Raw genomic sequence first — 26,091 nt, 5'->3', positions numbered from 1 at the left:
CCCTCTGTTTCAGGGTCTGTATACCTGCTAGTGTTTGTTATCAGAGTGTGTTCATGTAATCAGACGCTTTCTTTCACCCTTGACTCATATACTTCTTTCATTGGATATCATTTCATTATTTAATTTTTTTCTTTTTCTTTTGCACACTGCTCTGCTCTACATGTTCACACAGCTGTATGCAAACATTCTCATATATATGTCACGCTGAGAGTTACACATTTGCATAAATTAGAAAAGAACAAACAGACAGAGCGAGAGCTTAGAAATATGGCTTGTGTGTGTGTGTGTGTGTGCAAAAAGGTGCATACTAGGACATGGGTGCTCAGGTAGACATTCAAACAAGAGGCACACCCTTGTTAGGACAACACAGTCATATGTGTGTGTGTGTGTGTGTGTTGCTGTCAGAGGGCCATGAAACAAGGTGTGTCTGTCTGATAGACACGTTTGAGGACAAAGGATGGCCCATATAAAGCGCATACATACACACACACAAATACAGTGGAGTATACCTTTACCTGTATTACGCGTTGTGTTAATTTGTCATTACTTCTGGTTACGTAAGTGAAGAAGAAAGGGGACAAGACAGTCAATGATTTAACATATTGAATAATCAGCAAAATGATACAAATGATATGATCTTAATGATCTGTTCAAGATGACCTGCGCTGCATCTGAATGACCTTAACCTTCATCCTACCAACATGTTTAACATACAGGACTACTGACTGGGGTTCCTGGAGACCCCCAAAATAAACTACTATAAGAAACAACCATCATAGTAAAATTCTTCTCAAAACATTATTAGTTGTGTAATTAATGCCATCCGAAAAAACAACAACACAGATTACTATTATTTTAGGGTTAGGGTTAACTCCTTCCCTGTACACCCCTGGGAGGGGTGATATTTAGGGTCATCAACAGAGCACTTGAGGAAATCTGTGTTTGTCTCCTTCAAAATGACTGACAGGGAGCCCCTGACCCCCCGATAGTGTGTGATACTTTAAATAAGGAGCCATTGCAAACATGAACTCAGTAAATAGTTCCATCTATTAAAACTGCGTTGGTAGAAATTGACTGGGGTCCCCCATATTTTTAAAAAGCACTAATTAAAACAGAAACAAGACACAATGATATTAAATCATTAGGAACAAACTGATTGACAAAGTCATGAAAAATTGTAATGAGAGAATAAATCACCTGTGAGATATGACAATAAGTAAACCTCTGGGGTCTGTGGGTACCCCAGTCAGTGGGATTAAGGTTAAACAACAAGCTTCCCAAATCCAACCTCCATTAGAGGGGGAGGCGCTGAGCGGTGCAGCCTGCAGCTGGGAAGTTTTTGCAAATACAGATTCTTATAGAAAAGGGAACTGTTGGAGTCTGCTGATTCAGGATGAGTGTTTTGCTTGGGAGATAAACGGCAAGCGACAACACAATGTTTCAAAGAGGCACATGGTCTCCAAAGAAACCTGTTGCTCTTTAGCCTGAAACTGGTGCCAGACACTGCCAGTCTGTCAGGGTGAAAAAGCATCTGAATTAAATGAGAATTTGTCCCAAACTGATGAATACTACAACTCCAAAGTTAAATCCAAGTGGAAAGAGCAAGCAGTGAAAACTTACAGAAGCCTCCTCCTTCTTGCAGAGTGGATAAAACACCAATTGGCAGCCATGATACAAAGGCCAGCACTTTTGAAATATGCTTCTGGGAGTGAACTTCCAATGGTCTTCTGTTCCCAGTGATCAGCGGGTCTGGGAGGAGTCTCACCGGTGGGAAAGCCCTGCCTAGCGGGAGTCGCCCCAACTTCTTCCTCATTCACCGCGCTGCCCCTGTAGTGGCGGCGGCTCCGGAGGTTTTCATACACCGCCGAGTGAAACTCCCAGCCCGGGCCTACAGTCAGAGCTGCCTCCCTCCCTAACCCCCCCTCGCCTCTCCTCGCTGGCTGGCACTGGAGGGTGCACACCGGGAGTTGGGTGGAGTTGTTGTCCGATCTGAGGAATGTGACGCACCGACGGGAAAGGAGACGCACGACGGCGGTTTCACCGGTTAGAGCGAAATACGTCCGTAGAAAGAGAGGAAACAAGTTCTGCAGCAAAGTTAGCAGGTAAAGACGAACTTTGTGCAGCCCGGAACAAAAGAACTGTTGATAGTGAGGTTCTATTCTATTCAACTCTATTCTATTATTTTCTATTCTATTCTATTCTTGTGTTACTCTATTCTTGTTGTATCCTGTTCTGTTCTATTCTTGTGTTACTCTATTCTTGTTGTATCCTGTTCTGTTCTATTCAATGTCTATAGTGTATTCTATACTATTCTATTGTTGCCTGTCTAGTTTGATTCTATTCTATTCTATTGTTGCCTTTCTAGTTTGATCCTATTCTATTCTGTTCTAGTTGTATCTTGTTCTACTTTAGTCTGTTTTGCGATCTACTCTGTTCTATTGTTACCTGCCCTGTTTTATTCAATTCAATTCAATTCTATTGTCACCTGCTCTGTTATATTCTATTGTGAACCTTTTGTATTCTGTTATATTCCATTGTTTTCATCCTTTTCTATTATATTCTATTGTGTCTTGCCCTCCTGACATCTTCTATCCTGTTCTATTCTTCACATTCTTCACTCCATTAATGCGAGTGGACCACAAAAAGTGAAATGCTGGTTACTTTCCGCACTGGCTGCCTGGAGTTTGTAGAGGAGTAAGTCATCCAGGTAGCTGCTGTGCGTTGCAAAACCTCAACAGTATTGTTATTAGGTTCTCTAAACACACAGAAGGCTCAGTGCGGGCTGGCACCCATGACACAAACTGCTCTCTTCCCAGTTCTTTGATGACATTCAAGTGGGAGAGAGAGAGAGAAACAACTACCTTGCAAATTAACATGGTTTCACAGAGTACCTAATAAATACTGCTTGAAAGGGCAGAGACACTTTTACAAGCATGTCTAAATGCCTCGGTTACACAACGCTACAGTATGTATGCATTTCAGGCAGATGTCATCAGGCGAACTTGAGATCCCTTGAGTTTCAAGATAATTGGTGACATCGTACATACAGCCTCATCTGTTGAGCAAAGAAGACACCAACTGCACGCCTTCTCCTACAGCTTGATCTATAGGCACTGACAGTATCTTTATTGCGCACACGCAGATCAATTTTCCTTGCAGTTTTGACTCAAACAAACAGCATATCGATTTAAACATCACCTTTTCAAGCTTTGCCTCGATTCATTCAATGTGAGCGATGTGACTCATTGGGTAGGAATAGTTGGACATGTGGTTATAATTTGAGGGAAAAAGTCTGTAGTGCCAGCTTTTTTCTTTTTTTTTTTTTCCTGCATGTGCATGTGTGCTTCTTATTATAGATTTTTATCCTGTCACACCAGCCATATGGCCTCGCCTGCATCCCATTCATAAGTCTGTTTGCTTTGTATATGTCACAAAAGGTCACTGTCTGCTCGTAAAGGTGTTGTTAGGCAGGTATGAGCAATATATTGCTTGAGGGGGAGAGAGAGAAGTAAAGCAGAAACTTTTTTTGCTTTTATGGTTGGGTTTGCCACTCAAGACGACCACAGACATTAAGACCAGTTGGAAGAGATGACGAGGACCTCAGTGGACCAGTTTTTCAAGCAGTGCTGCCGTGTTAAGGAGGAAGGATACTCGCTGCCATGTGTTCTCACATACTGTATACATTCACCTGACCTTCAGTCTGTCTTTTGTGCGGCACTCAACAGTCATGCTGAGGTGTGATGATCTGAGGAGAGACAAGTTGTGCTCTCTGTTTACTCTTATCTATGTTTGTGTGTGTTAATCCGACCAAAGTGGCACTGCAAGGTTTTGACAGGAGCATCAGGCGTATCCCTCCAAACCTGTTATGAGGTATTGTTTTTTCCATTCTGTTCACACCGAATGATCACACAAAATGCATCAACCGAAGAGGCACGCCGAATCAATCATAGTGTTTGCTCAGTAAGGCGTGTTGAGAACATGTGTGTGTGTGAGAGAGGCAGAGAGAAAACAGAAAGACTGAAAATATTTTTTGTGCTTGATAGTTTGTGTCTCCTCAGGCTTATACCGATGATTCACATGTTGAGACAGATACAGATTTTTTTTTTTCCACTCCCTCAGCTCTTTGCTCGCCTTTTCTCCCCCTGTTCCTATGTCAGTGTTGATGCAGGAATGCTGAGAATGGACCATTTACACGCTTAGTGAGCAAACATTGTGCACAACTGAATATTGAGTTTATCGGCCCTTGAGTAGCTGCGGTTGCTTTCCGCCTGCAAAAAAAACCCCTTGCGGTGGTTTAGTGTTTCAAACTGGCTTTGTTTATGGTACATGTAGGCCAGGTGCGTCCTTGTGTGGGAAACAGAAAGCTGTACAACTAAATGGAGGAACAGAGAAGAGAGGGAAAGATCCCTATCATCATGTGTCACTTCCAACAGTTTGGTGCCTGACATAGTTGCTATAACAACAAACAAAGCAGCAGTATTTGTTTGAATATCCTACCAGTCAGCCAGGTGAGGTGGAGAAAATCTGTTGTGCTTCTTATGTTCTGGTATTCTTCTGTTGCTTCATATTCTGGTGTGACCCAGCGGTCAGGAGGCTCAATAAGAAACCTCTAGGCTCTGTTTAGTGCTACTGTGCTCGAGTCACCAACTTAGCTCATATTAACCTCAGGGTTGAGTCGCATTGGCTGCTGCGTTCTTTGATTTTGTAACTGGACAATAACAGCAATATTATTTCATAACTTGAACGGCACTTGCAGTGGGGTGTTTTTGTCTGCTGTTGTTTTGCCACACATGATACTTTTCTGAGGTTTACACATGAAAAGCACGGAGAGGTGTCCATCTCTCAGTTTATAGCTTTTATCACAACTCCTCAGGTATGCACTGTACTGCTGCGTCGGAACAAATCACTCATATACAGATCAAGTCCCAGGTGGCTAGATTTCTTTAAAATAAAGGAGAAAAAAATAGATTAAAGTACTCATGGATTTTTTTGACATTAGAAACTCGGCAGTAGTGAAATTATTCCATGCGAACCACCATGTGCGCCCAACATGCCTCCCTGCCCACCATGGAACTTTGGAAGGCGAACTGCGCACCGCAAAGGTCTAATTTCTATGGTTAAAAATGAGTCAGGAAACAGGATGTCAGCCATTTTGTTAGCTGATGAGTCATCAGAGAGGAGCGTGTTGCAAGTCAACCCCACCAGGCCAGGATGGGTTACTCGATGACTCACCAGGCCCCTGAGTAAACCGGGTTCTCCTTGTAATTGCGGGTTAGGACTTGGCTCCTTTGCTATCAGCACCAATCTCATAGTTTGCATGGAAGTTTACAGAAAGGATGTCACTCATGCTTTTTAAACAGGTCTAAAACACCCACTCACCCTCAGACCCAAGGTTATATACACACCCTGATCATTTACTCAATCAGACTGTCAATCAACCACAGTTCCTCAGACAGAACATTTCCATGGTGATGTATACACACACAGTCAAAACACTTCCTGTTTTGACCACATGCTGCAATGTGCAGAAGGAACTCATATATAATCCTGGGATTTACCAAGTATTGAACCAGTTCACTTTTAATACTCAGTGGTTGTTAACACAGATCTCCACCAACAGATGAACCATCCAGTATGCAGCTGTCATTAAAAAAATAATGCGGGTGGGTGTCCTGGTTGGCTACACTGGTCTGATGTGATAGTGAACTGAATATCTTTAGGTTCATTGGACAAAACAAGCTGGCACCTTGAGCTTTAAGAAACTGTGATGCACATTTCTGATATTTTCTGGTATTTCCTAGACCAAATGATTATTTGCAAAAATAATCTGCAGATTAATTGACAATGAAAATGTTATTATCATGCCTCTCCTTGTAGTGTTTTGTTGTCATAAAGTTTCTGCTTATCTGGTTTGTCCTCTATCTGCCGTCTTCCTTTCAATACTATTTTTTAATGGTGGCTGATAGTCTATTTTGGGTTTGGAGTGAGAGTGTTGGTTAAGTAACCAATGAGTTGATTCATCCACATATGAAATCATGTGTAGAACTTGGCTCTCTTTAAGGATACAGTAGGTTCACAATTTTTTCAAGTCTGTCCTCTGAACATTGTATATGTATATGAACATTGAAAGAGATTTTGCTTGCTGCAACCATTCGTCCTGTTCATATTGGCTATTAAAAGATTCCCTTAAATTTGCTTTTAATGTAAGTGATGGGGCCCAAAATCCATTTTGTCATTTTGTGCAAAAATGCATTTAAAAGTTGATCTGAAGCTTATATGAGGCTTCAGCAGTCTGAGATAATCATATCAAGTGGATATCTGCCACATTTACAGTCTTTTTAGCATGAATTCCCTCTTTGTGTTTCCTCAGACAGTGTTTTCCTGTTGAGCTGTGGTGGAAGTATAGTAACAAAAAGAGAGACTTTGGCACTAAAAAGGCTGTAATGTTGAAAGATATCTACTTGATTTGACTAATCTGGACGGCTGAAGCCTCATATCAGCTTCAGATAAACTTTTAAACACATTTTTGCACAGAAGGAGGACTGTGGATTTTGGTCCTCATCACTTACATTGTCAGCACATTATGAAGGGATCTCCTAAAGGCCAGTAAGAACAGGAGGAATGATTATTGCAAGCAAAAACAATTTCAATGTTAATGTGGGCACCTGAATGTTGTTTTAAGACAGACTTAAAAAATTGTGAAACCAGTCCTTTAAGGATCTGTGAAGAGAATTGTAAATGTCTCCACCCTTTTTGTCCTATTGAATCACACATTCACAGAATAGTTATGTAACAGTGTTCCTTTCACTACCTTAAATTAAGTTTAAATCAGTTCAAGTCATGACATATCTAATAGCATACTCATGGTGCTCACTTAAATCAATTTGTTTGCTCTGATGACACAGATTTTTCAGGATGTCTCAGTAGCAACTTGAATAATGAGGCACCAGCAGGACAAGTTTACTAAGCAGAGATATGAGAGAACCTGTCTATACACCTCTTCATGCCTTTCCACCTCACCCTTACACCTCCCTTTTCTCTCATAAGGTTTTCTTCTTTTTCTTCCTCTCATTGTATTTTCTGTATCCTGTTGTTTTTCTTTGTTCTTACCTCTATGTAGTTTTCTCACAAGCTGAACTACATTTCATATTCGCTGAATATTACTTTGTTACACCAAACCAGCAATTAAGTCAAGTCACAGTCAAACATTATATGCCAGATATTGTCAAAAGTCATTTTTAGCTCTCTTTTCTTTTATAACTCTGAACATTAACAATGTCGCACACAAACAAAACTTATATATAATTAATGATTAATATAAAAATCGACATCTTTCTTTCCTAAACTGCATGAACTTGTCTTGTAAATTTAGAAACGTGGCTGTAGGCTTTGACAGAAAACACTTGTTGAGATCTGTCTCAACTCTTAATGTCTGTCATAGTAAAAATGCGCTATTGGGTGCAGATAAAGGTGTGTTAATATGAAAGGTGTACTCGATAAACTTAACGCACAGGCTTCAACTCAGCAACAATGGATGCTTTGTATAAGAGGTTATAGGTAGTAATCTGTCGGCTTGTGTATCCTGACACAAAGCATTCTTCCTCTCACCACCCTAAAGAATATTTGGTTTAACCGGAGGAGTGGTATGTTATTTGCAACCACTAAAGCAATGTGATTATAACATGTAAATATTTAATTGGTTTGTGTACCAGGGTGTGTTTGCTTTGACATTCATGGAATCCTGGAATGTTATATCACTCTAAAAAACTAAAACAGGCTGTGCAGACATCTGAATTAATGGAAATTAGATGTTAATGACAGCTTTGTGCATCATATCTTGTTTAATTTACCAACATCGGATTAATTTCTCTGTACAGTTAGCATAACTCAGTGCACTGACCTTTTCTTTCTTTTGGACTTTGTTGTACAGGTTCAGATTCCTCCCCCCTTACGTCTTGTCACCCCTGAGCCCTGACCTTTGACTCCACCCCACTCTCCAACCATGGCGCACCGATCTCAGAGTTCATCGATTGGTGATAACCCCCTGGACCCAAACTACCTGCCACCACACTACCGGGAGGAATACCGACTCGCTATTGACGCACTGATAGAACATGATATACCGGTAACCCTGAATTTTCCTACTTGTGTTCTTTTATTTGTGTTTGTTTTTAATGAGTATTTATTTTAAAATACTTCAAAAAGAGGCATTGATTTCATTATGCAATGAATTTGTGCATGTTTTCTGTCACACCAGGGATACTATGAGTTCCTCCAGACTGCAGATGTGGTCAGTTTCCTGGCACAGCCGGAAATTGAATATATCAAGTCCACAATCCAGGCACCCAACCAGACCTCCAACCTCCCGGAGCTGACATACCACGAGGGAGGTAATGAAGCCGAGGGCTCCTCTGACACCTACTGGCCGATGCAGTCCGACCTGGCTGCTCCGGGTCTGGACCTGGGGTGGCCAATGACACAGCACAGCTTAATCGGGCCCACAGAGGTCACCACTCTGGTCAACCCCTCCGACCCAGACATGCCGAGCATCAAGGAACAGGCCAGGAGACTCATCAAGAACGCACGCCAAGTAAGTGAAAAGGACAGATAGAAAACAGGGAAATACAGTAAAATGTGCATATCTGGTTTGCTTTCAGCAGGGATTTCTGAGAAAAAATGGCACCTGAAGATGAGATCAAAGGATTCCACTTATATATGCACATTCAATGTGTACAACTATTAATTTGCTAAAATCATTTTGATTTCTAGGCAGGCACACCACTTTCTCTCAGCTGATTAAAAAGTGGATGGATGGGAAACACCCTTAATGTACTAAATTAACACACCCTTTCTTACAACTGAATATCCTCTCTCTCTGCCTTATCAGTATGTACTGTGCAAGACAAGCATTATCTCTTCAAAGAAAAAAAGAGAGATAAAGGGCTGCCAGTGACTAGTGAATGTGTGGATTATGCTATCTCATAGTTAGTTTAATCTTACTTTTTATCTGCCACTGTCAACTTTGCCACCACACCCTTTCAGGTGAACATCTAACTGGCTGGCCTTTGGCCAAATAAAAAATACAATTAACATAAAATGTACATGCCAAAAGTCACAAGCAGTCAAACCTGCATGTGTGGTGGGTTATGTGGGTATCTGTCCTCCATTTCTGCCAGTGTTTTTAGAGAGTACATGCCTGTCTCAGAACTATAACATGTCTGCTATGTTTGTAGAGTATTGCTGATACGCTGAGTGCAGTTAATTGCATATACATGTATTCATTTTAAGAGCTAAAATAGGCTTGGTGATTTATTTGTGACTAAATGCAATTCAGTGAGTGATACAAATTTAATATCTTCACCTGTGTGATATCAAATTTCACTGTGGTGTCTAAAATATTTGTAGTATTTTAATTTAATATTCAAATTTTCATATCAGTGAGATTAGTTAGTAAATAAATTATTCCTAACATCCACTTGTGAATTTTCAAACTTTCAAGAAAACTCTTATCCTATCACTTGTAGCATAAAAACTGTACTTTCCTTCAGTTTAAGTTATCTTTTATTGCTGATAAACACAATGAACATCTACCACTCCAAAGGTCCCTTCAAATTATGCAAATGTTCAGGTGTTGCAATTTTAAATCATCTATTCTTTTAACCAATAGCAACAAGCCTACAAAATAATATAAAACTAGATTAACAAAGATCATATTATACCGAACAAATTGTCTAATGTTCTTGTGTTTGCTCCGCTTCCAGGTTATTGCCGTGGTGATGGACGTGTTCACAGATGTTGACATTTTTGCTGACCTCTTGGACGCAGCATCACGCCACGTTCCTGTCTACATTCTACTGGATGAGCAGGAAGCCCATCACTTTGTCTCCATGGTCATCAACTGCAAAGTCAACTTGGACTTAATTCATGTGAGTTTGCCTTTTCAGTACATTGCTTCAAAGGACTAGGCTATCAGTTGTTATTTACTTACTTATAAAACGTAATTTGCAAAAAGGCGTATGTGTCCATAACATGATTTAAAAATTGGTTTTACAGATGATGCGTGTCAGAACTGTGGCAGGAATAACCTATTATTCCCGGACGGGGAAATCATTTAAGGGGCAGGTGAAAGATCGGTTCCTACTGGCTGACTGCAGGGCCGTACTCAGTGGGAACTACAGGTGAGTTCATTAAATTGCTAAGATGCCCCATGCCATTCATTCTGTAAATGCAAGTACTTTAAATGCTTCTGTTATTCTTCCTTATTTCTTTATAGTTTCATGTGGTCCTATGAGAAGATTCACCGCTGCATCGCCCACCTTTTCCTTGGGGAGCTAGTTGCAACCTTCGATGAAGAGTTCCGCATTCTCTTTGCTCAGTCAGAGCCTCTAGTCGTCGACCCATCCGAAGGAACACTTGCACTCTCAGACACCAGCAGCACCAGCAGTTACTTTGGCAGCCAGTTTGGTTTGAAGAGGACCCAGTCTTTGCGGAACCCCTTAGCTTACCGCAGGCAACCTGAAATTTCCTCTGGCTTCCCCTATGGAGACTCTGATCGCAACCTTGCGATTCCTTTCCGGAGAAACGACCCATTTCGTCACACCATTGAACCTGGGTCAGGAATTACAATTGGGAAGTATTCCCAGCAACAGCTTTATATGCAGCAGTCCTTCCTGGACCAGGGAAGGTCCATAGTGTCTAGGCAGATGGAGATGAGTAGCAGTGCCTACAAGAGGCACAGCTATGCAGAGGGAACCCAAGAAAACTACACATCTTCAAGGCAATACATGAAGCACAGAGTCATGAATAATCTGGACGAGACAGAGTTCCAAAGGTTATTTACTTTTTCATACCTACAACTGTTTGGAATTGGAATAATTCAGAATTATTACACGTATCATCATCTTATGTCATTATGTCTTCAAACATAACTGAATTTACTATCAAACAAATAAAAACCACTGTATTTTCTTCACAGGGAACAGAGCCACAGTAGCCATTACTACAATGAAGGGCCTGGACCAGGTTCTGGCCATGGACACTACAACAGACTTCGAGGCCGTCCTCCACATCTCTCCATTGACCAGTATTCAGACTCAAGCTTCCGCTCAGAGCCGGAGCCTCCTCCTGCAATTTATGGCAGAGACTACTTTTCATCTGAGGATTTAGGTGGACGTGAGGGCCACCAGGCACCTCCATTAGCTGGAAGGTACGGAGGAGGTTCCTCCCATAAGAGGCCAAGTATAGGTCAGACGTATGCCTGCCAGAGCTCACCCACACAACCCCATCCACCAGAGAAGAAACAGTTTCCAAAAAAATCTGATCAAGAGCTTGAAGAAGATGAAAGTGTTAAGCAAGGCCTGAGGAGATGGAGAATCCATTCATATCTTAGCACTTATGAGGACAGTGGAGAAGAAGGCCTGACTCAACCAATGGGGTCTGATGCATTTGAAGATCCTCCACTATCTCAGCAGTCTACTGCTGCTGATAGTTCAGCTCCCCGCTTTGGAATTAAAGAACCACCAAATGTTCCCTCTAAGCCCAGACCAGATATTCTGAAACCACGCTATGGAAAGCCTGTTTTACCTGAAGGCACCAGTAAAGACTTTGCCCCAACAACTGAAAAAAAGGAGTGGGAAAGAGAGCCAGAGAGTGGTACAAGGGAGGTGGGTGTGGATGCAGAGGTGAAGGAGGGTCCAGATTTCTTGCTTTCGAAACATGAATCATTCCGCTCACGTGTTAATCCACTCCTTCAACGTAGCTCCCGTCTGCGTTCCTCACTTATATTTTCATCTTCCAAGGCAGAAATGCACAGTGGTAGCCTGGGCCTAAAACCAGCCACAGAGGAAGATGAGGAGTTAGACTCAGTGCGCACTTCCTCAATTGTGGCTAAGATCCTAGAAAAGAGGAGGTCATTTTCTCGGGAACCTTTTGATTGGAGAAAGAAGGTGGAGGAAAAAGAAAAGGAGAAAGAAGAAAAAGAGAAGGAGAAAGAGCATCAGAAAGAGGAAAAGGAGACACAATTAAAAGATGAGACAAAGGAAAAAGAGGAACATGAAAAAAATAAAGAAGAGGTAAGGACAACCCCAACTGTCGAAACCGAAGTCACATCATCATCTCTGAACATGAATGACCCAGCCAGTCGACTGCAGTATTTCAAAGACCTGGCTGCCAAGAGAAAGGCCTCAAGAATGGAGGCAGAGTCATCACTAAAAGCCCCAGAACCTGCTGAAAAAAAGCCAGACCTTTCTGATAAACCTTCTCCAAACACCATGACAACTCCAAAGACTCCAACTGTGTCTGTCAGTTCAGCAGAACCTGAACCAAAGAAGCCAGACATCTCTGGAAAACTGGCAGAGCTCAATCGCAGACCTTCACTTAGTTCCTCAAAACCACCTATAGTCTCCGCCAAGCCTTCCATGACCTACCTAAAGCCTTCAGAGACGACTCAACCTCATAAAGAGGAGAATGCAACGGAGGGTCAAAAGAAAGATATATTCAAGTCTTTGAAGCCCCTTCCATCGCCTAAAATCTTTCGGAGGGATCCAGTGAAGCTTAAGGGACTGAATCCTCGCCATGTCTCCTGTGGTGAGGAGATTCTGACCACAGATGCTACAGATGCTGAGAAGAGTGAAATGAAAAAGAGCCGCTCCCATAGTTCTTCAACTCTACAATATGAGGACTCTAAGGATGGACTACAAAAAAATATGGGATCTAATACATCCCTTAACACACTTGGGAGTGAGGGAAAAGGTGAGGGCAAGCCACTCGACTTCCTCAAGAAGCAGACTATGAGGCTAAAGGGATTCCTGGGGCCCAAGGATAAAGACAAGAAATCTGCAGGAGATGATAAGGGCATGAGCACGGTCAAAGTGGTAACAGATGATTCAAGCAAAAAGCAGAGTTCATCAGCTAGAGATACAGGATCTACCACTACTGACCAAACTACAGCCAACCACAAGACATCAACTGGTTTATCAGGCCCCTCGCGATACCAGGGCCCTGCCAGCTCTGTCCTGTTCAGTAGCAACCTACGAGATGACACCAAAGTCATTCTGGAGCAGATCTCAGCAAACAGCCAGAAGAACCGACTGGAGCGAGAAGAAATGGAAGGGGACAGAGATAGTGATGCCAGTGAGAAGGGTCTGGAGACAGAGATGTCCATTAAAAAGAATCGACTTCTGCGACCACAGGGCAACGTCCAGGAGAGAGAGGGATTGTTGAAGAGGATAGAGAGCATGAGGAAGGAGAAGAAGGTCTACAGCCGCTTTGAGGTAATCATTACTGCAAGGATGATGTTTACACTGTAAATGGGAAGGAGATATAAACAAAAGTAGTGTTAGGTGTAAATAAGAAAAGTAGTAGTAAAGAGTATTTGTGGAATTAGGGTTTTAGATTAAATCAAATAAATTTAAAAAAGACGTTTAAAATATAAAGACCAAATCCTATGTTGTTTGAGTTTAGATGCAGCAATATACACTTGTGTGAGTAGTATACCACACAATTAGAATACAATGTGAGAGAATAATCTGAGTCATAAAAATGAACGAATATGTTTAGCTTATGTTGAGGTGTTTTAAAAGAAAGAATCTTATATATTGTTTTTATTGATAATTTTTTATACATCATCAGCAATTATATGTGGTTGTTGGTATGGTTGAAAGGATTTTAATTCATAAACAATCACTGGATGGATGTTAGCTTTACATAGTGTCTGCTCTTAAGCTGTGAAAATAAATGTTGGCGCACCAGCTAATATTTATTGCTTTATATATACAATAGAAGTCTCGTACAAATACAGCATATCACTGTTATCGATTATTATACACTTTTAAATACAACTGAGTTTGGTTTTAGTCTTTCTGGTATATTGGTTAATTTGAAGTGACATTAAGATAAGCAGAACACTGTACTTATGAGTGATTCACTGTTATTCCTGTTTTCTGTTAACAGATGGGGAATACCCTGGGACAATGAGAGGAGGAGGAGCAACCTTTTATATGGAATCTATTTATGCAAGATGATCAAAAAGACTCAGTGCCCATATGTGCCAACGACACTTTCAAAGTACCTCTGTGGCTCAACACTGCAGCCTTTCCTGGATTTTCACTTAATGTAATAAAACTTGAAAAGACAATATATAAAAATGCTGAAAACAAATGAAAGTCAGTGAATCTGGAATGTGCCTGTTTGCCAGACCCTGGTACAACTTTTGCCTTATATGGCGAATGACAGAAAGAAGAGTGACTCTACTTGAATACTGGGTGCATGGGCTAATGTTTCACCAAACAGAAAAAGGTAGGGCGATTTACCTATGACTAAGCTTGTGTGGACGTGACTGAGAGAGTTAGAGAGAATAAGAGAAAGTCAGCACATATCATACCTGAGGGAAAGAAAAAGTCAAAAATCATGGCAGTATATAACTGCACATCTGTAGAACCAGTGTCTATGTTGTTGGGACTTGTTTGAAACAGGGAGAGTGTGCCAGTGGCACTCCAAGGGCATTACCAAATCTAGAAGGCCTAATATTAACCCAGACCAGAAAGCAAAGATGGGAATATAAAGTGGAATAGAGGAGTAAGATGGAGAATTGATGAAGGGTGAAATTTTCAGGGCAAGTATGAGATTTTAGAGAAGGAGGTGAAACAAAATCAAAATTAACTGAGTAAACTGTTTTATAACATCTAATTGTGACTTTGAGGCAACAGCAGTAGTTTTGATTGAAAGTCAAGCCTATAGTGAACTTTACCCTTTCAAGAAAGTGTTACGTATCTATCTGTTAGGGTGTGTACCCGTTTCTCATGGTTATAAAGATGTCAAAGAACCATTCCTAGAGAGGGCCTAAGTGCTTCAGGGTCAGAGGATTGGAGCTAAAAAAAAAAAAAAAGAAGAAAAGCATGTGTATTTGTCTTTGTCTTGTTTTGTAATGTAAATAAATATGTAAAGCTTTTACATTATCCCTGAGTCACAAAAAAAAAAAAGATAATTTCTATATAACTGACAAATGTGCCCTGGCTGCTCTCTTTTAAATTAGTCTTCACCTCTGAAGGAAAGGAAGATGATTGACCGATTTTGCAGTACTGGAACAGGGCCATGCTTCCTTACATAAGTCACTTCAGTCTGACACCTACGCCCTACGCAGGACTCCTGACACCTTTGTTGGCTTGTAGACACTATTAAACCAAAGATTTAGTTATATGGTACAGTTCCCAGGCTGCTTGACAGCTCAGCTGAGCAGAAAACCATTTAGTGTTACATGTATTTTTGTACAGTACATCAAAAGATTGGAGGACCTATTGTTATATGGACACTAAAGTGGTTACACTGTTTTCTATTAGAGATTATATTGTAAATATTTAAATAAATTAAGGGTTGGTTGACATTTTAAGTATCAAATTGGATTATGATTACTCTCACTGTAGTATCAGTGCCTTGTGTTTATTTTTAATTAACATGTGAGTATGTGGTCTTGGCTGTAAAAAGTAATTGACATTAATTAGGGGGGAATCAGTTGCACAGGGTCAATGTGTTCTTTTTTTAAACCTCAAAGAGTATTACATTGTATTTGAAATACTGCAAAAAATGTTTATTACTTTTATTAAATCTCTCTTAAACTGAATTTGATTGTGGTTGTGTGTCCACTTAAATACAGGACGTGTGTATACTGTCGTAAAGCCTCTTTAAGATTCATGACATAAAATCCCTTTGAGAACAATGTGATTACATTAGCAAAAGTTTATATTTTTAAATATATTAACAACTTAATATTATATCAATGCACAATATTAAAGTTAAGATATAAACAGTATCGTACAGGAGTAGTAGTGGCATCCATCTTTCTGAAATACGCCATTTCAACAGTTAGAGAATGAAAAACATTTCAGGTTTCATAAATACATAAAATTTGGCACAGACTCCAGCAGAGTGGATACCAACATGCCTCACAGAACAATAACATGAAACATTTAGAGGAAAATAGCCAAGGACACATGAATGAATTATGTACATATATCAAATATAAATAATTTGGTAGACAAACATTTTACTTTAATATCTCTGGTATCATATGTCAACCTGTGACTAAAATCCTTGTCATTTTAACTTATTTTGAATTAAATTTTTTGCCTGTACCCATTTGGCAGGAGTTTGCAACCCCTCAGACTGCTGAAATCCCTACACTGACTTTTTGGTGATTTTGGTGATTCTCTAAAACTACCAGTCAACATGCAGCTTTACTCTTCCTGAGTCTCTGTTGCTATCGTCCCCATTTGCTTCTGCTTCTTCAACTCTTCTAGCTCCTCACTGAGGCGGCGCAGCTGAGCCAACTTCAATTCTTCTATAAGAATCACAGAATAAGACCAGATCAAAGGGTTGAAAATGAAAAAGGAACCCCATATTCATGCATAAACAAAAAATAAATGTTTGATTACATGTTTGCTTGTACAAGACTGTGCTTAAATTATGAGAGGGTACTTACCAGCTGCTAACAGCTGACTTTTTATATTCTCAGCACTCTCTACTTCAGCTGGAAGTCTTTGTGGCATCTAAGTAACAATTTGAAGGATCCCAGTCATTTACAATATGAACAATAGGTCACATTTTCATTATTCTATTTCAGAGATCTGGTGAAGAGTATAAGCAGGAAATAAGTCCTAAATCACTATTTTTTTTATATTAAATAGACAATCTTACAAAGATAGATTGCAGATTCTTATGCTGCTCCATCAGTTGATGCAGTTGGTTTTCAAACTTCATACTGCAGAAACAGGACTGAATTTAGTAAATTTATATGACATATAAATATGTTGTTCTTGAGGGTTTTTTTTAATGTAATAAATTATTGCACTATTAATAGGTACCGCAGCTTCCGGTGTTTAAGCTTGAATCCCTGGATTTCACATCTGTACTGTTCCAGCAACTCTTCACTTTTCTTGTTCTGCTCCACCTGCCTGCAGAACATAAAGTACACAACTCATCTCTCAGTACAAGATATAAAAGTATTAAAACATTACAAAGTACCATTAATTGACTTAGACTTTCATAGTGTACAGTAAACTTGGCACAAGGTTTGAAACTGGTTGATTTTTTAAATATGTTCATCACTTCGAAACTTTGATGTTAGCTATGTTAGCAGCTATTCCCCCACATACCTCTGTAGTATTTTCCTCATATTATAACATTTGACTCTATGTACAGTAAACAAATAACTGAGTTCATCTCCAGATGATGTGCCTTTAGGAACAAGTCTATTACAAATCCAACCTACTATGTTTGATACTGGATACAATATATCATCATTGTATGATCCTGTAATAGTACACAAAATTGCATAGCAGATTGGAGCCATGTGCTGCCTAAGGATGAGGTGTGTAGTATCATTGCAATTTACATAATAGAGTCCATTATGACCGTATACAGTACATGAAATTTAAAATACTTGTATATGGAGATTAGATAAAATACAACAATGAAAGTTAAGCCACAGAGGTATCAAACTCAAAGGTCTTTTAAATGATAGAACTTTGTTTTCTCTGTGAACAAATCAATGGTTGATAGCCAAAATGCTAAAAATGCAAACTCATTAGCCTTGATGCTATAACAATAAAGTCTTTATCAGTTCTTAACAATAACTGCTAAGTCAATGATGTGTAGCGTAAGATACAAGTTAAACTTAATTTGAATATGTAATCATTTGTTTTGCTGACTAAATTGTGTTGTCTACAGTCAATATTTTTCACTGAATAAAAATGTATAATTACAAAAGGTACAGACTCAAGGACTCAAAAGTTGACTGTATGAATAGGAAATTAGACAAGATGAAAGGTCTTTATATAAAGTACAAATTGAAAATGGAAAACTAAATAGTGAAATTTAACACAGCCAACTTCAGGAGTGAGGAAAACAAATCCAACATTTTATAACAGATCTAATGATAAGATAAGGTTTGACACCAGAAGATTTATGAAAGGAAGGACTCTCCAGGACTCAACCATGACAAGTTACCGCCATCTAGTGTTAAAAAACACAAACACACAATTGACTTCTCACAATATGGAGAAGTTTAAGGGTCGTGTTCAGACTACAGAAAAACACGGAAGCACAGTTCATACTGCTGAAGACTCTCAGTTATGTTCTTCATCCAGTTAGTCTAAAGCTCACCTGACAGAGTCCTGCTCAGACTCCTCACACTGGAACTGCAGCTTCCTGCACAACTCTGAAGAAAAACATCACTGAAACTCTGCTCATCACTTTATTTACTGTGTATTTACAGTAAACTCACAAGTGTGTACCTTCATTTTCTTTGTGAATTCCCTCCAGTTGATAAGCCTCAGTTTGTACTGTAACAACAACAATCACTGATAATATAACACACATTATAAACAGTACAGTTCATGTCATTGCATAAAAGGCTGTCTATAAAGGATAGTTAATAAAATTATTATAAACATTTAGGAGGCTTTTAAACACATCTCAGCAACAGGTAAAGTGTATTGTTTGTGATTATCTGCCTTACAGCTTGCCAGCTCCTTCTGCAGGGAGTCAATGACTGATTTCATGTCCTTAATTCCTTCTTCAAGGGATCTTTTACCTTGAATAAAACACAGTGTAACTGCAACAACATAGAATCTAAAGGTGCAATAATGCAACAGATATCAGTTTATATTCTTTCAAGATGAATGCATACTGTAGCTATGGCCAGACAGCATCAGCTATGGATCTTTTCACATTTCAAAGGCAACATTTACGCAAAGTGTCGTTAATACTGTCCAACTTCAGTATCCCCTTATTTTCTTTTAACATGTTAAATCAGAATGGATCTTGCAGAGTGTTGCTGTTCTCTACAAGTCGGAGATATTAATCATATCTCATAATTCTCCACTCATCATTTTCTGATACTCCTCGGAAGGAGTAACAGGTAAGGATGTACCTCACTGACGATACGCGGCTGTTTTCATAACAGCTGGTGTGATCACTACGTACAGCTGTCTAACTCACGGTTTTAAATTCCCCATGAGTGTCCAGCTTTTACTTGTTACATGTTGCTACACGTGTTTAGCGAAAGCTCCGATGTTTTCTATGTTGATCTGTACAGATGTTCCAGTTGTTTCTGTAATTCTTTCTGTTAAACTAAAACACGATGCGTGTTCATCAGCATGTCGTCAGCTCATCCTGCCTTCTCATTGGTGCAAATTCACAAACATGTACCATCAAACACAGACCTCCGTGTTGAAGCTTTCTCGCATTGTACGAACACTTTACCCTGTTAAGGAAACCTACCCGTGGCTCACGCTGTCATTCTTTAAAGTTTGTTGTTGTAATTAAAGAAAAAAGACGAGCGCGACCGAAAAACGGAAGCGGAAATACAGCTTCGCAGACTAACTACGGTGTCTAGATTTACTCCACTGGCTCTAAAGACCGTTGCTGGCTTGCACGGAAGAGCCACTTAATGATAAAAAAATAAGAAATTAATACGTATCTGAAGACTAATCTACTAATACAACGGCTAAATAATACACTAACGGTTGATTTATGCCACGCATGCGCGACACAATTCAACACGAAGGCGGAAAAAGGCGACAGTGAGTCCTCCGGCCGTCTGCTTGCTTTACTTTAGATAAAAGACGTGAAAGGTCAAACTATGTTCATGTAATTGACTATAGAAAGGCTGCCTTGATTAATACTTACCGATTAAATCCCAATGTTAGACGCAACAGTTCCAACATCCAAAGTTAATCCAAAAGCAGCAAATGATTCTTCAGTTAAATTGTGCAGATTAAATACAAGACAAAACTCATCTCCTGTTTGCACAAAAGATGTCTGAACAGAAACTAACTTTCCATGTCAACCAACTTTTTCTCTCCAGTAAATACAAATATGCAATTAAAAATACATGATTTATATGATTAAAACATGTGATAGGTCACCTTTTTGCAGCCTCCCTAGTTTTCCCATCAACTGTTCAACTCTGGGCTCATCTCCACCTGACAGAGCATTAAATAAAAAATATATCAGCTTTGTTTTACAACGCTGAAGTTAGCTTCCGATTTGCAGGGGAAAATATCATTATTTATGCTTATGCCCTTAACCTTTCCCTTAACCCTGAATCAGAGACTGACTGCAGCGTCGTCTTTGTTTTGGGGGTTTTCAAAACTCGTTTAATTTCCACTTTGTGTAGCTTTGACTAGATTGACATACCTCCATTCAGTGGTGAAACCTTAATCAGGTCCTCGATGTTGAATCCTGTTGTACAAATGAAAAGAAATGTAAGTTTTTTTTCCTCCATAATGTTTTACTGTGTCTACAAACAAGTGTTACCTAACTAACTAACTAACTAACTAGTCGTGTCACTCAGTTAAATTTCATAATAGCTAAGTCAATTACGTGGTCACAAGTTATGTGGGTTAAAGTTACGGTACAAGGAGATATTTTAGTTCTAACTGAGCCAGTCAAGCCGAGAATAAAAAACAAAACAAACTTTAAACAAACTTATAAGGTAAAATCCAAACTTGTACTAACAAGAGCCAACAGAAAAAACGGTAACGTTAGCTAGCTTAGTCTTAGCTAAACACAACGTTTAACGTTAATGCCTTTTCAAAATGTAACAGTTGAATAACACTTTATTAAATTTTAATTAAGTGATAAGCTAGCTGTGAGAGAAGTCACTTAAAATTTGGCCAATATTTTCCTTTTCTGCATTAAGTTACTACTGTGCTGTTAACGCTTCCTCTGTTATCTAAAGTAATCGTTGCTAACAAAGTCAACAACTGCTACCATTTGTGCGGTAACTTTACCTAGCATTAGGTATTTTAAATCCGTGTACACTAGCCCTCATAGACACTTAACGTTATATTATAGCTCAACTCAAACTTGCGGTGTCTAACCTGCCGATTCGCTCATGTTTATCCAGCCAGGAGTCTTTTCCTAGCTGCAGATGACTCAAGTTATCTCCTCAGTCCTGAGTAAAGAGATCTGCGCATGCACACGCACACCAGCATCCTGACGTTTAGCGCCAAAAGGGTCGCGCGCACTACACTAGCTTAATATAATTTATGTTTGTTTATAGCTGTTAAGGTATAGTTGTAAATAAAATAGATGGTGTAAGATCAATCTCAGTTTTCAAACAGTTTTCTGGACTTGCGGCTGCCAGAGTCTATTCATCATTGCCATAATTACTATTAACACTGTATATTACTGTATTTAATGTAGTTATTAATGTTGTTAACTTCCCTGTGCTGCCACATTTACAACTGGAGACTTTATGTAGGTTATGTGCTGTTTTTGCTGAATGGAAATTACTTGAGGGAGTGTAGGAGTGAGAGGTTGACAAGAGAAACAAAAGTGAAAGGCACAAGGGTAGATGAGAGTTAAGTGATGGCTGGTGGGTCAGTTGTCATGTTACGAATGTTATTTCCATTTATTTTACGATTTTAGTAGTTAGTGCCTTGGATCAGTCCCAGACTCTTTGGAGGAAGGTGATCTTTTGCAGGTCCAGCCCCTTTCAGAGCCACACCCAGACCATTAGGAGGGCACCTGCTGTTTCAGGACTCAGTGATTTTTTGACAGGTGTGTCTCTATTATTGTCACAGCAAGAAAGGATCTCTTTGTGGCCTCATGGACAGGAGGAATTATTACAGTGACCAACCCTTTCAATGCACATGTGGGCATGTTGTATATTGTTTTAATTGCTATACTTTCCCTTCAAGACAGAGCAACTGGGTTTAGAGAACACTATAACTAGACAAAAAATCTAAACTCAGTTTAAACTCTAAACTTCAGCTAAGATCATGACAGTGCAGAATCCCCTGAATTTCCAACACATTGCTGAAGTTTTGAAACTTTGCTGTGTTGTGTTGTGATATTTACAACTCAATGAACTGAACAGGAAGGAAATTTTGGCGTTCATACAGTAGATCAAATTTATTAAAAAAATAAAGAGCAATAGAAATAACCAAACAGTAGCTCAATCAAACTCAGATCTATTAATATATGCTTCAGATACAACAAAGGCACGTGCTCAGGTCTTTATGCAGAAATATCAACTAGAAAGTAAGCTTAATCGTTTCTTAATCATATGTCATAGAATGCGGAAAACATAAAGAGCAATTTTTCATTTAAATCCATTCATTAGAGAAGATGAAAGTATTTTAGTCTTCAGAAATTAAGCATCAAATACACAAAGCAATGCAAACATTTACATTTCCAATCATCAGTTACCTCAAAGCTCCCTGAAACAATGTTTTTCATATGAATAATGAATCAAATGACAACTCGTTAGCATGGTTTTTGTGTGCAGCCATTCCAACCTCACACCTCACCTCATTATTTTACTTTATCATTTTGACTTGGAGGGAGCATTTTTATATTAACATATATATTTGACATGGATATAAGAAGATATGAAGTCAGCCTCACTGCCAATTATAAACATAAATCTTTCACACATTTCACACCAATAGCGGCACACAGGATCAATTTGATTTCTTCCAACCAAAATGATTTCATATTTGTAAATCTGTATTGCAGTAGCCTAAATATTCATGGATAGACACAGTAATATACAACAGCAGCGGAACTTTCATAATGAACTCATATCATCTTGCGGTTTAAGGCTCTTTGTTGAGATTTAGGGTCGTTCTGCCCTCTTGTGCTCAACAATTAATGAAGCTTTAATGTCAGTTAGAATACAAACACACTCAGCTGATGGACTTTAAGTGCAATGTTTTCTCTCATTTGCCGATGCTCAAAATTTCAAATTAAATGTGCAGTGTGTAAGATTTAGTGGCATCTAGTGGAACAGACTTGGCAGAAATGGAATATAATAACATACTTATGAGTATGTTTGGGGGGGTAATCAGTTGATTACAATCTGCAACCTCACTGCAAGATGCCACTAAATCTTACACACTGGTCCTTTAAACCCAAGATTATGTACGGAACATCTCAATCTTCTCTCTTCTCCACCTCCTTTAGACTTAGTAGACCTGTGGTTATCAAACAAAGCATAAAAAAGTGTCATCACAAGACAGTTAGTGCACAAAAGTTTTGCTTACTGAATTGAGAAATGACACTGAAACTGAGTATAATACATACCTGGAGCACAGAGGAGCGTAGAACTACATATCTGACTCTGTGGAGAGAGATAAAAACCAGTTGAGAACCTGTTCTTTCTAGCACCTCACAGCTGGACAGTTTACAGGCCGTAAATGTGGAGTAAAGCTTTTGAAATTTGAAAACAGGGGATATACAACATAAAGTTCAACATTTTACATGCATGTCTTAAACTACTACATCATGAGGATGCCAGTCTGTGGATGGTTTCATTCTGTTCATCAATTTCAGGTTTTCACATTATTTTTCTGTTTGTTACAGTTAACATATACATTTTTGCTAGAGATAGTTTATTAGAAAAATGTCATCATAACATGAGCTTGTTTTGTCATGCTGCCAGTGTGAGAACATCTCATGTGTTCCTTTATACTGTCAAGTTTATTTTTCTTTTGTTTATATGAAGAACTGTGCTGTACTGTAAAAAGAAAATTAAGTTATGTGTCATATTTCTCATATGTATTATGTCTAAGATTTTATATATCCTTATTTTTAATGCTTTGTTTGATGATTTGTTTTTCTTTCTTTATAGTATACTATGTAATATAGTAGTATAATGCATTTTCTATAGAGTATACTGTATAATGCTATGATGTGAAATCATTTATTGTCTTCTTTTTATTCTAAATGACTACTCTTATATTGTAAACCCTGTACAACACAATTTAGCAATACTGTACTTGTACTGAAGGTCATGCCAAAAAAATCATGAAGACAGAAAGATACAAACAGAGAGACAGACACATACCCCAAATGTACAGCTTGGGCTCTTTGTTCATGTGAGTCACCCTGCAAGCGAAGTGATCTTCTTTTTGTGGGGTGAAGGTCACGGATTTGGTCAGGTGATAGTGCCAGTTCTCCTCAAAGGCCAGGTCAGTTTGGTCGCTGTTGGGAATCTCAATTCCATTCCTCAGCAGCTCAATTTTGATTTCTGGTGGGTGGAAGCCGCTCACATGACAGATGAGGGTGTTGCTTTTCCCGAACTCTCCCGGTAGGCGGCTGTAGACCTGGACCTTGGGTGAGGCTACCAACAAATGGTACAAACGTTCACATGAGTACAGAAGTGATCTAATGAAAATATGATAGAGCTGGCTGATATAGATGTCACTCACTTATATACTCTATTCTAAAAATTCTTGTTTCTGCCCCTCATTACTAAACAACAATGCTGTGCTGTAGTATTATAGCCTTAAGGTTTTTTTTTAATTTGGGCAGTGGTCTCTTCTTCTATTAATAACTTTTTTCAAACACACAAGTTAAATAAAAACATTAAAAATATCATATATAATATAGTTTTACCAACCTTCTTATTATTCGAAGAGGTGACTGTGTTAATATACTGTTTTATTTGATCACTGAGCAACAATAATAGTGAATTAAAATGTGTTTATTTAGATGTGTGGATATGGTATTTGGCCAATATTATAATTAAACCAATTACATCTCTTGTTGCTTGTTTTTTTTTAATCATGGTGGATGAAACCAAACAGCAGTTACATTTTCCAGACATATTTTAAAGTCAGAGACTATATTATCACTTATGAAGCTTGTAATGTCTTTCCATCAAGATTCTGTATGAGGACAATGCCAAAAATAATTATACTTTATTAATGATACTTTATTAGTCAGAAAAAATGTGTAAGGCAAACTCCATATAACCTATTTTTCCACGCGAGCCCACTTGAGGCAGTGTGGACTGCTTCCCTCGTAAGGGTAAGGTGTAATATAGATAACAACACAAGTACATTTTGATCTTTTCTACACCTGTGCTATTATCAGGACTTTTGGGGACAGAAAGCATGAATGGTTACTTACAAAGAATGTAATACCTGTTTTTGAATATCATATTGTTAAGTTTGGTGTTTTTATGCAAAACAATTGTTAAATTTATGTTATAATATCTTCTTAATGAGGGAAGTTTTACATACACAAATGTAGATTTTTTTTAAAATGACTCCAAGTTTTATCACATTTTAAAAAATGTATTAAAAAATGTAAAATAAAAAAAACAACTTACGTTATATGTTGATTATCCGTCCTTAAAGTTAATTTAATTTATATTTAGGTGTTAATTATTTGTATTTGTTTTTGTTTCTGTTAAATGCTTTGGATTATTTTTAATAATGCTTTACAATGATTGTGCCTATTTGTTATTTGACAATGTTTGATAAAGGAGAAAAATATAGTTACAGCTTCCCTGATCTTACGTCATAGCGAGGACAACGTACCTTTGAACTTTTCGTACCTTTGAACGCAAAAAGTGTTAATTATCAACACACTCCGTTTCTCAGTTATATATATATATTTCCTTTTCTATTTCTTCATCTTTTGGGTGGAAGTTAGCAGCAAACTGAACGATAAGTCTATGAGATTTGCCTCGACCTGTGATCTAAAGGCCTTCCGTGTTCACACGACGCCATTGGCGATACATATCGGTAACGTTAGTCTTCGTATTTAATGAAACTATACTTACACTCTTTGGCGACTGAGGGGCCCAGGAGGCAAAACAGACCGACGAGAGCTGCGAAGACAAATTTATTCATGATTTCAGCTTCAGTCTCTGAACACTGTCGAAGAAAACAAAGGAGAGTCGGTAAAGCTGCTGCGTGGCTGCCAAAACGAAAGTAAAAATTTATGTATCTGGGAGTGTTTGCTGGTAAACAGCGGAGCGGATCGGACAACTTCGACTGCTATCGACCGCTAACCCCGCCCACCAGAAGCAACCTCCGTGTGTCTTGGGCATAGTAAAAAAAAAAAAAGCACCCCTACTAATTCCACCAATCGAAAAATCAGGAGAGACTGTTGCTAGGTAAACTTTATTCCGACATGTTGCTCTCTACTGCGCAGTTTCAAACAATCAACAAACAAGTGATAATTTTAGCTTCCTGTGAGTTGTTAGAGCCTAGTTTTTATAGTTTATTTGTTAAGATGTCCTTACCCTCACGAATACTTAGGACTTTATATTTTGTTAAGTTTACTTTATCTTAT

The 26,091-nt window shown here is 38.8% G+C and overlaps 3 protein-coding genes and 1 non-coding gene across 9 annotated transcripts; 1 reads left to right on the top strand and 3 right to left on the bottom strand.

The window, feature by feature from the left end:
• The first annotated feature begins 1,504 nt into the window (after nucleotides 1-1,504).
• On the top strand, nucleotides 1,505-15,615 carry fam83hb (family with sequence similarity 83 member Hb). Of its 3 annotated transcripts, XR_006100104.1 has the most exons (9): nucleotides 1,505-2,102; nucleotides 7,931-8,125; nucleotides 8,258-8,590; nucleotides 9,762-9,926; nucleotides 10,054-10,178; nucleotides 10,274-10,831; nucleotides 10,976-13,271; nucleotides 13,951-14,295; nucleotides 15,032-15,615. XR_006100104.1 is itself a non-coding variant. In XM_042434733.1 (8 exons), exons 2-8 carry the CDS (start codon nucleotides 8,003-8,005, stop codon nucleotides 13,972-13,974), a joined length of 3,624 nt encoding a protein of 1,207 aa, XP_042290667.1. In that variant the 5' UTR covers nucleotides 1,505-2,102; nucleotides 7,937-8,002; the 3' UTR covers nucleotides 13,975-15,615. The 3 variants fall into 3 exon arrangements, 2 of the variants coding, with proteins under 2 accessions (XP_042290667.1, XP_042290666.1); XM_042434733.1 differs by having other exon boundaries at nucleotides 7,937-8,125; nucleotides 13,951-15,615; XM_042434732.1 differs by having other exon boundaries at nucleotides 13,951-15,615.
• A 99-nt stretch (nucleotides 15,616-15,714) lies between these two features.
• Nucleotides 15,715-21,012, bottom strand: si:ch211-199g17.9 (uncharacterized protein LOC108180085 homolog). Of its 4 annotated transcripts, none has more exons than XM_042434735.1 (10): nucleotides 20,880-21,012; nucleotides 20,194-20,238; nucleotides 19,923-19,979; nucleotides 18,512-18,607; nucleotides 18,288-18,335; nucleotides 18,157-18,211; nucleotides 16,857-16,946; nucleotides 16,690-16,753; nucleotides 16,475-16,541; nucleotides 15,715-16,333 (listed from the first exon to the last, which is right to left on the bottom strand). In XM_042434735.1, the coding sequence occupies exons 1-10, from the start codon at nucleotides 20,893-20,895 to the stop codon at nucleotides 16,230-16,232; spliced, it is 642 nt and encodes a 213-aa protein (XP_042290669.1). In that variant the 5' UTR covers nucleotides 20,896-21,012; the 3' UTR covers nucleotides 15,715-16,229. The 4 variants fall into 4 exon arrangements, with proteins under 4 accessions (XP_042290669.1, XP_042290671.1, XP_042290670.1 ...); XM_042434737.1 differs by having other exon boundaries at nucleotides 18,512-18,586; nucleotides 20,880-21,010; XM_042434736.1 differs by lacking the exon at nucleotides 20,880-21,012 and adding an exon at nucleotides 20,790-20,858.
• Nucleotides 18,804-18,936, bottom strand: LOC121913869. Its single transcript, XR_006100399.1, has one exon. It is a non-coding gene; the product is annotated as a U8 small nucleolar RNA (small nucleolar RNA).
• An 888-nt stretch (nucleotides 21,013-21,900) lies between the features above and the next one.
• On the bottom strand, nucleotides 21,901-25,798 carry LOC121912553 (beta-2-microglobulin-like). The gene is made up of 4 exons (XM_042434740.1): nucleotides 25,577-25,798; nucleotides 23,852-24,127; nucleotides 23,089-23,125; nucleotides 21,901-22,979 (listed from the first exon to the last, which is right to left on the bottom strand). The coding sequence occupies exons 1-3, from the start codon at nucleotides 25,644-25,646 to the stop codon at nucleotides 23,112-23,114; spliced, it is 360 nt and encodes a 119-aa protein (XP_042290674.1). The 5' UTR covers nucleotides 25,647-25,798; the 3' UTR covers nucleotides 21,901-22,979; nucleotides 23,089-23,111.
• Between the last annotated feature and the right edge of the window lie 293 nt (nucleotides 25,799-26,091).

The sequence above is a fragment of the Thunnus maccoyii genome, chromosome 15 (assembly GCF_910596095.1).
Source record: "Thunnus maccoyii chromosome 15, fThuMac1.1, whole genome shotgun sequence".
NCBI classification, from domain to species: Eukaryota; Metazoa; Chordata; class Actinopteri; order Scombriformes; family Scombridae; genus Thunnus; species Thunnus maccoyii.
The sequence above is the reverse complement of the archived record's forward strand: the minus strand, read 5'-3'. Positions and strand labels throughout refer to the sequence as shown.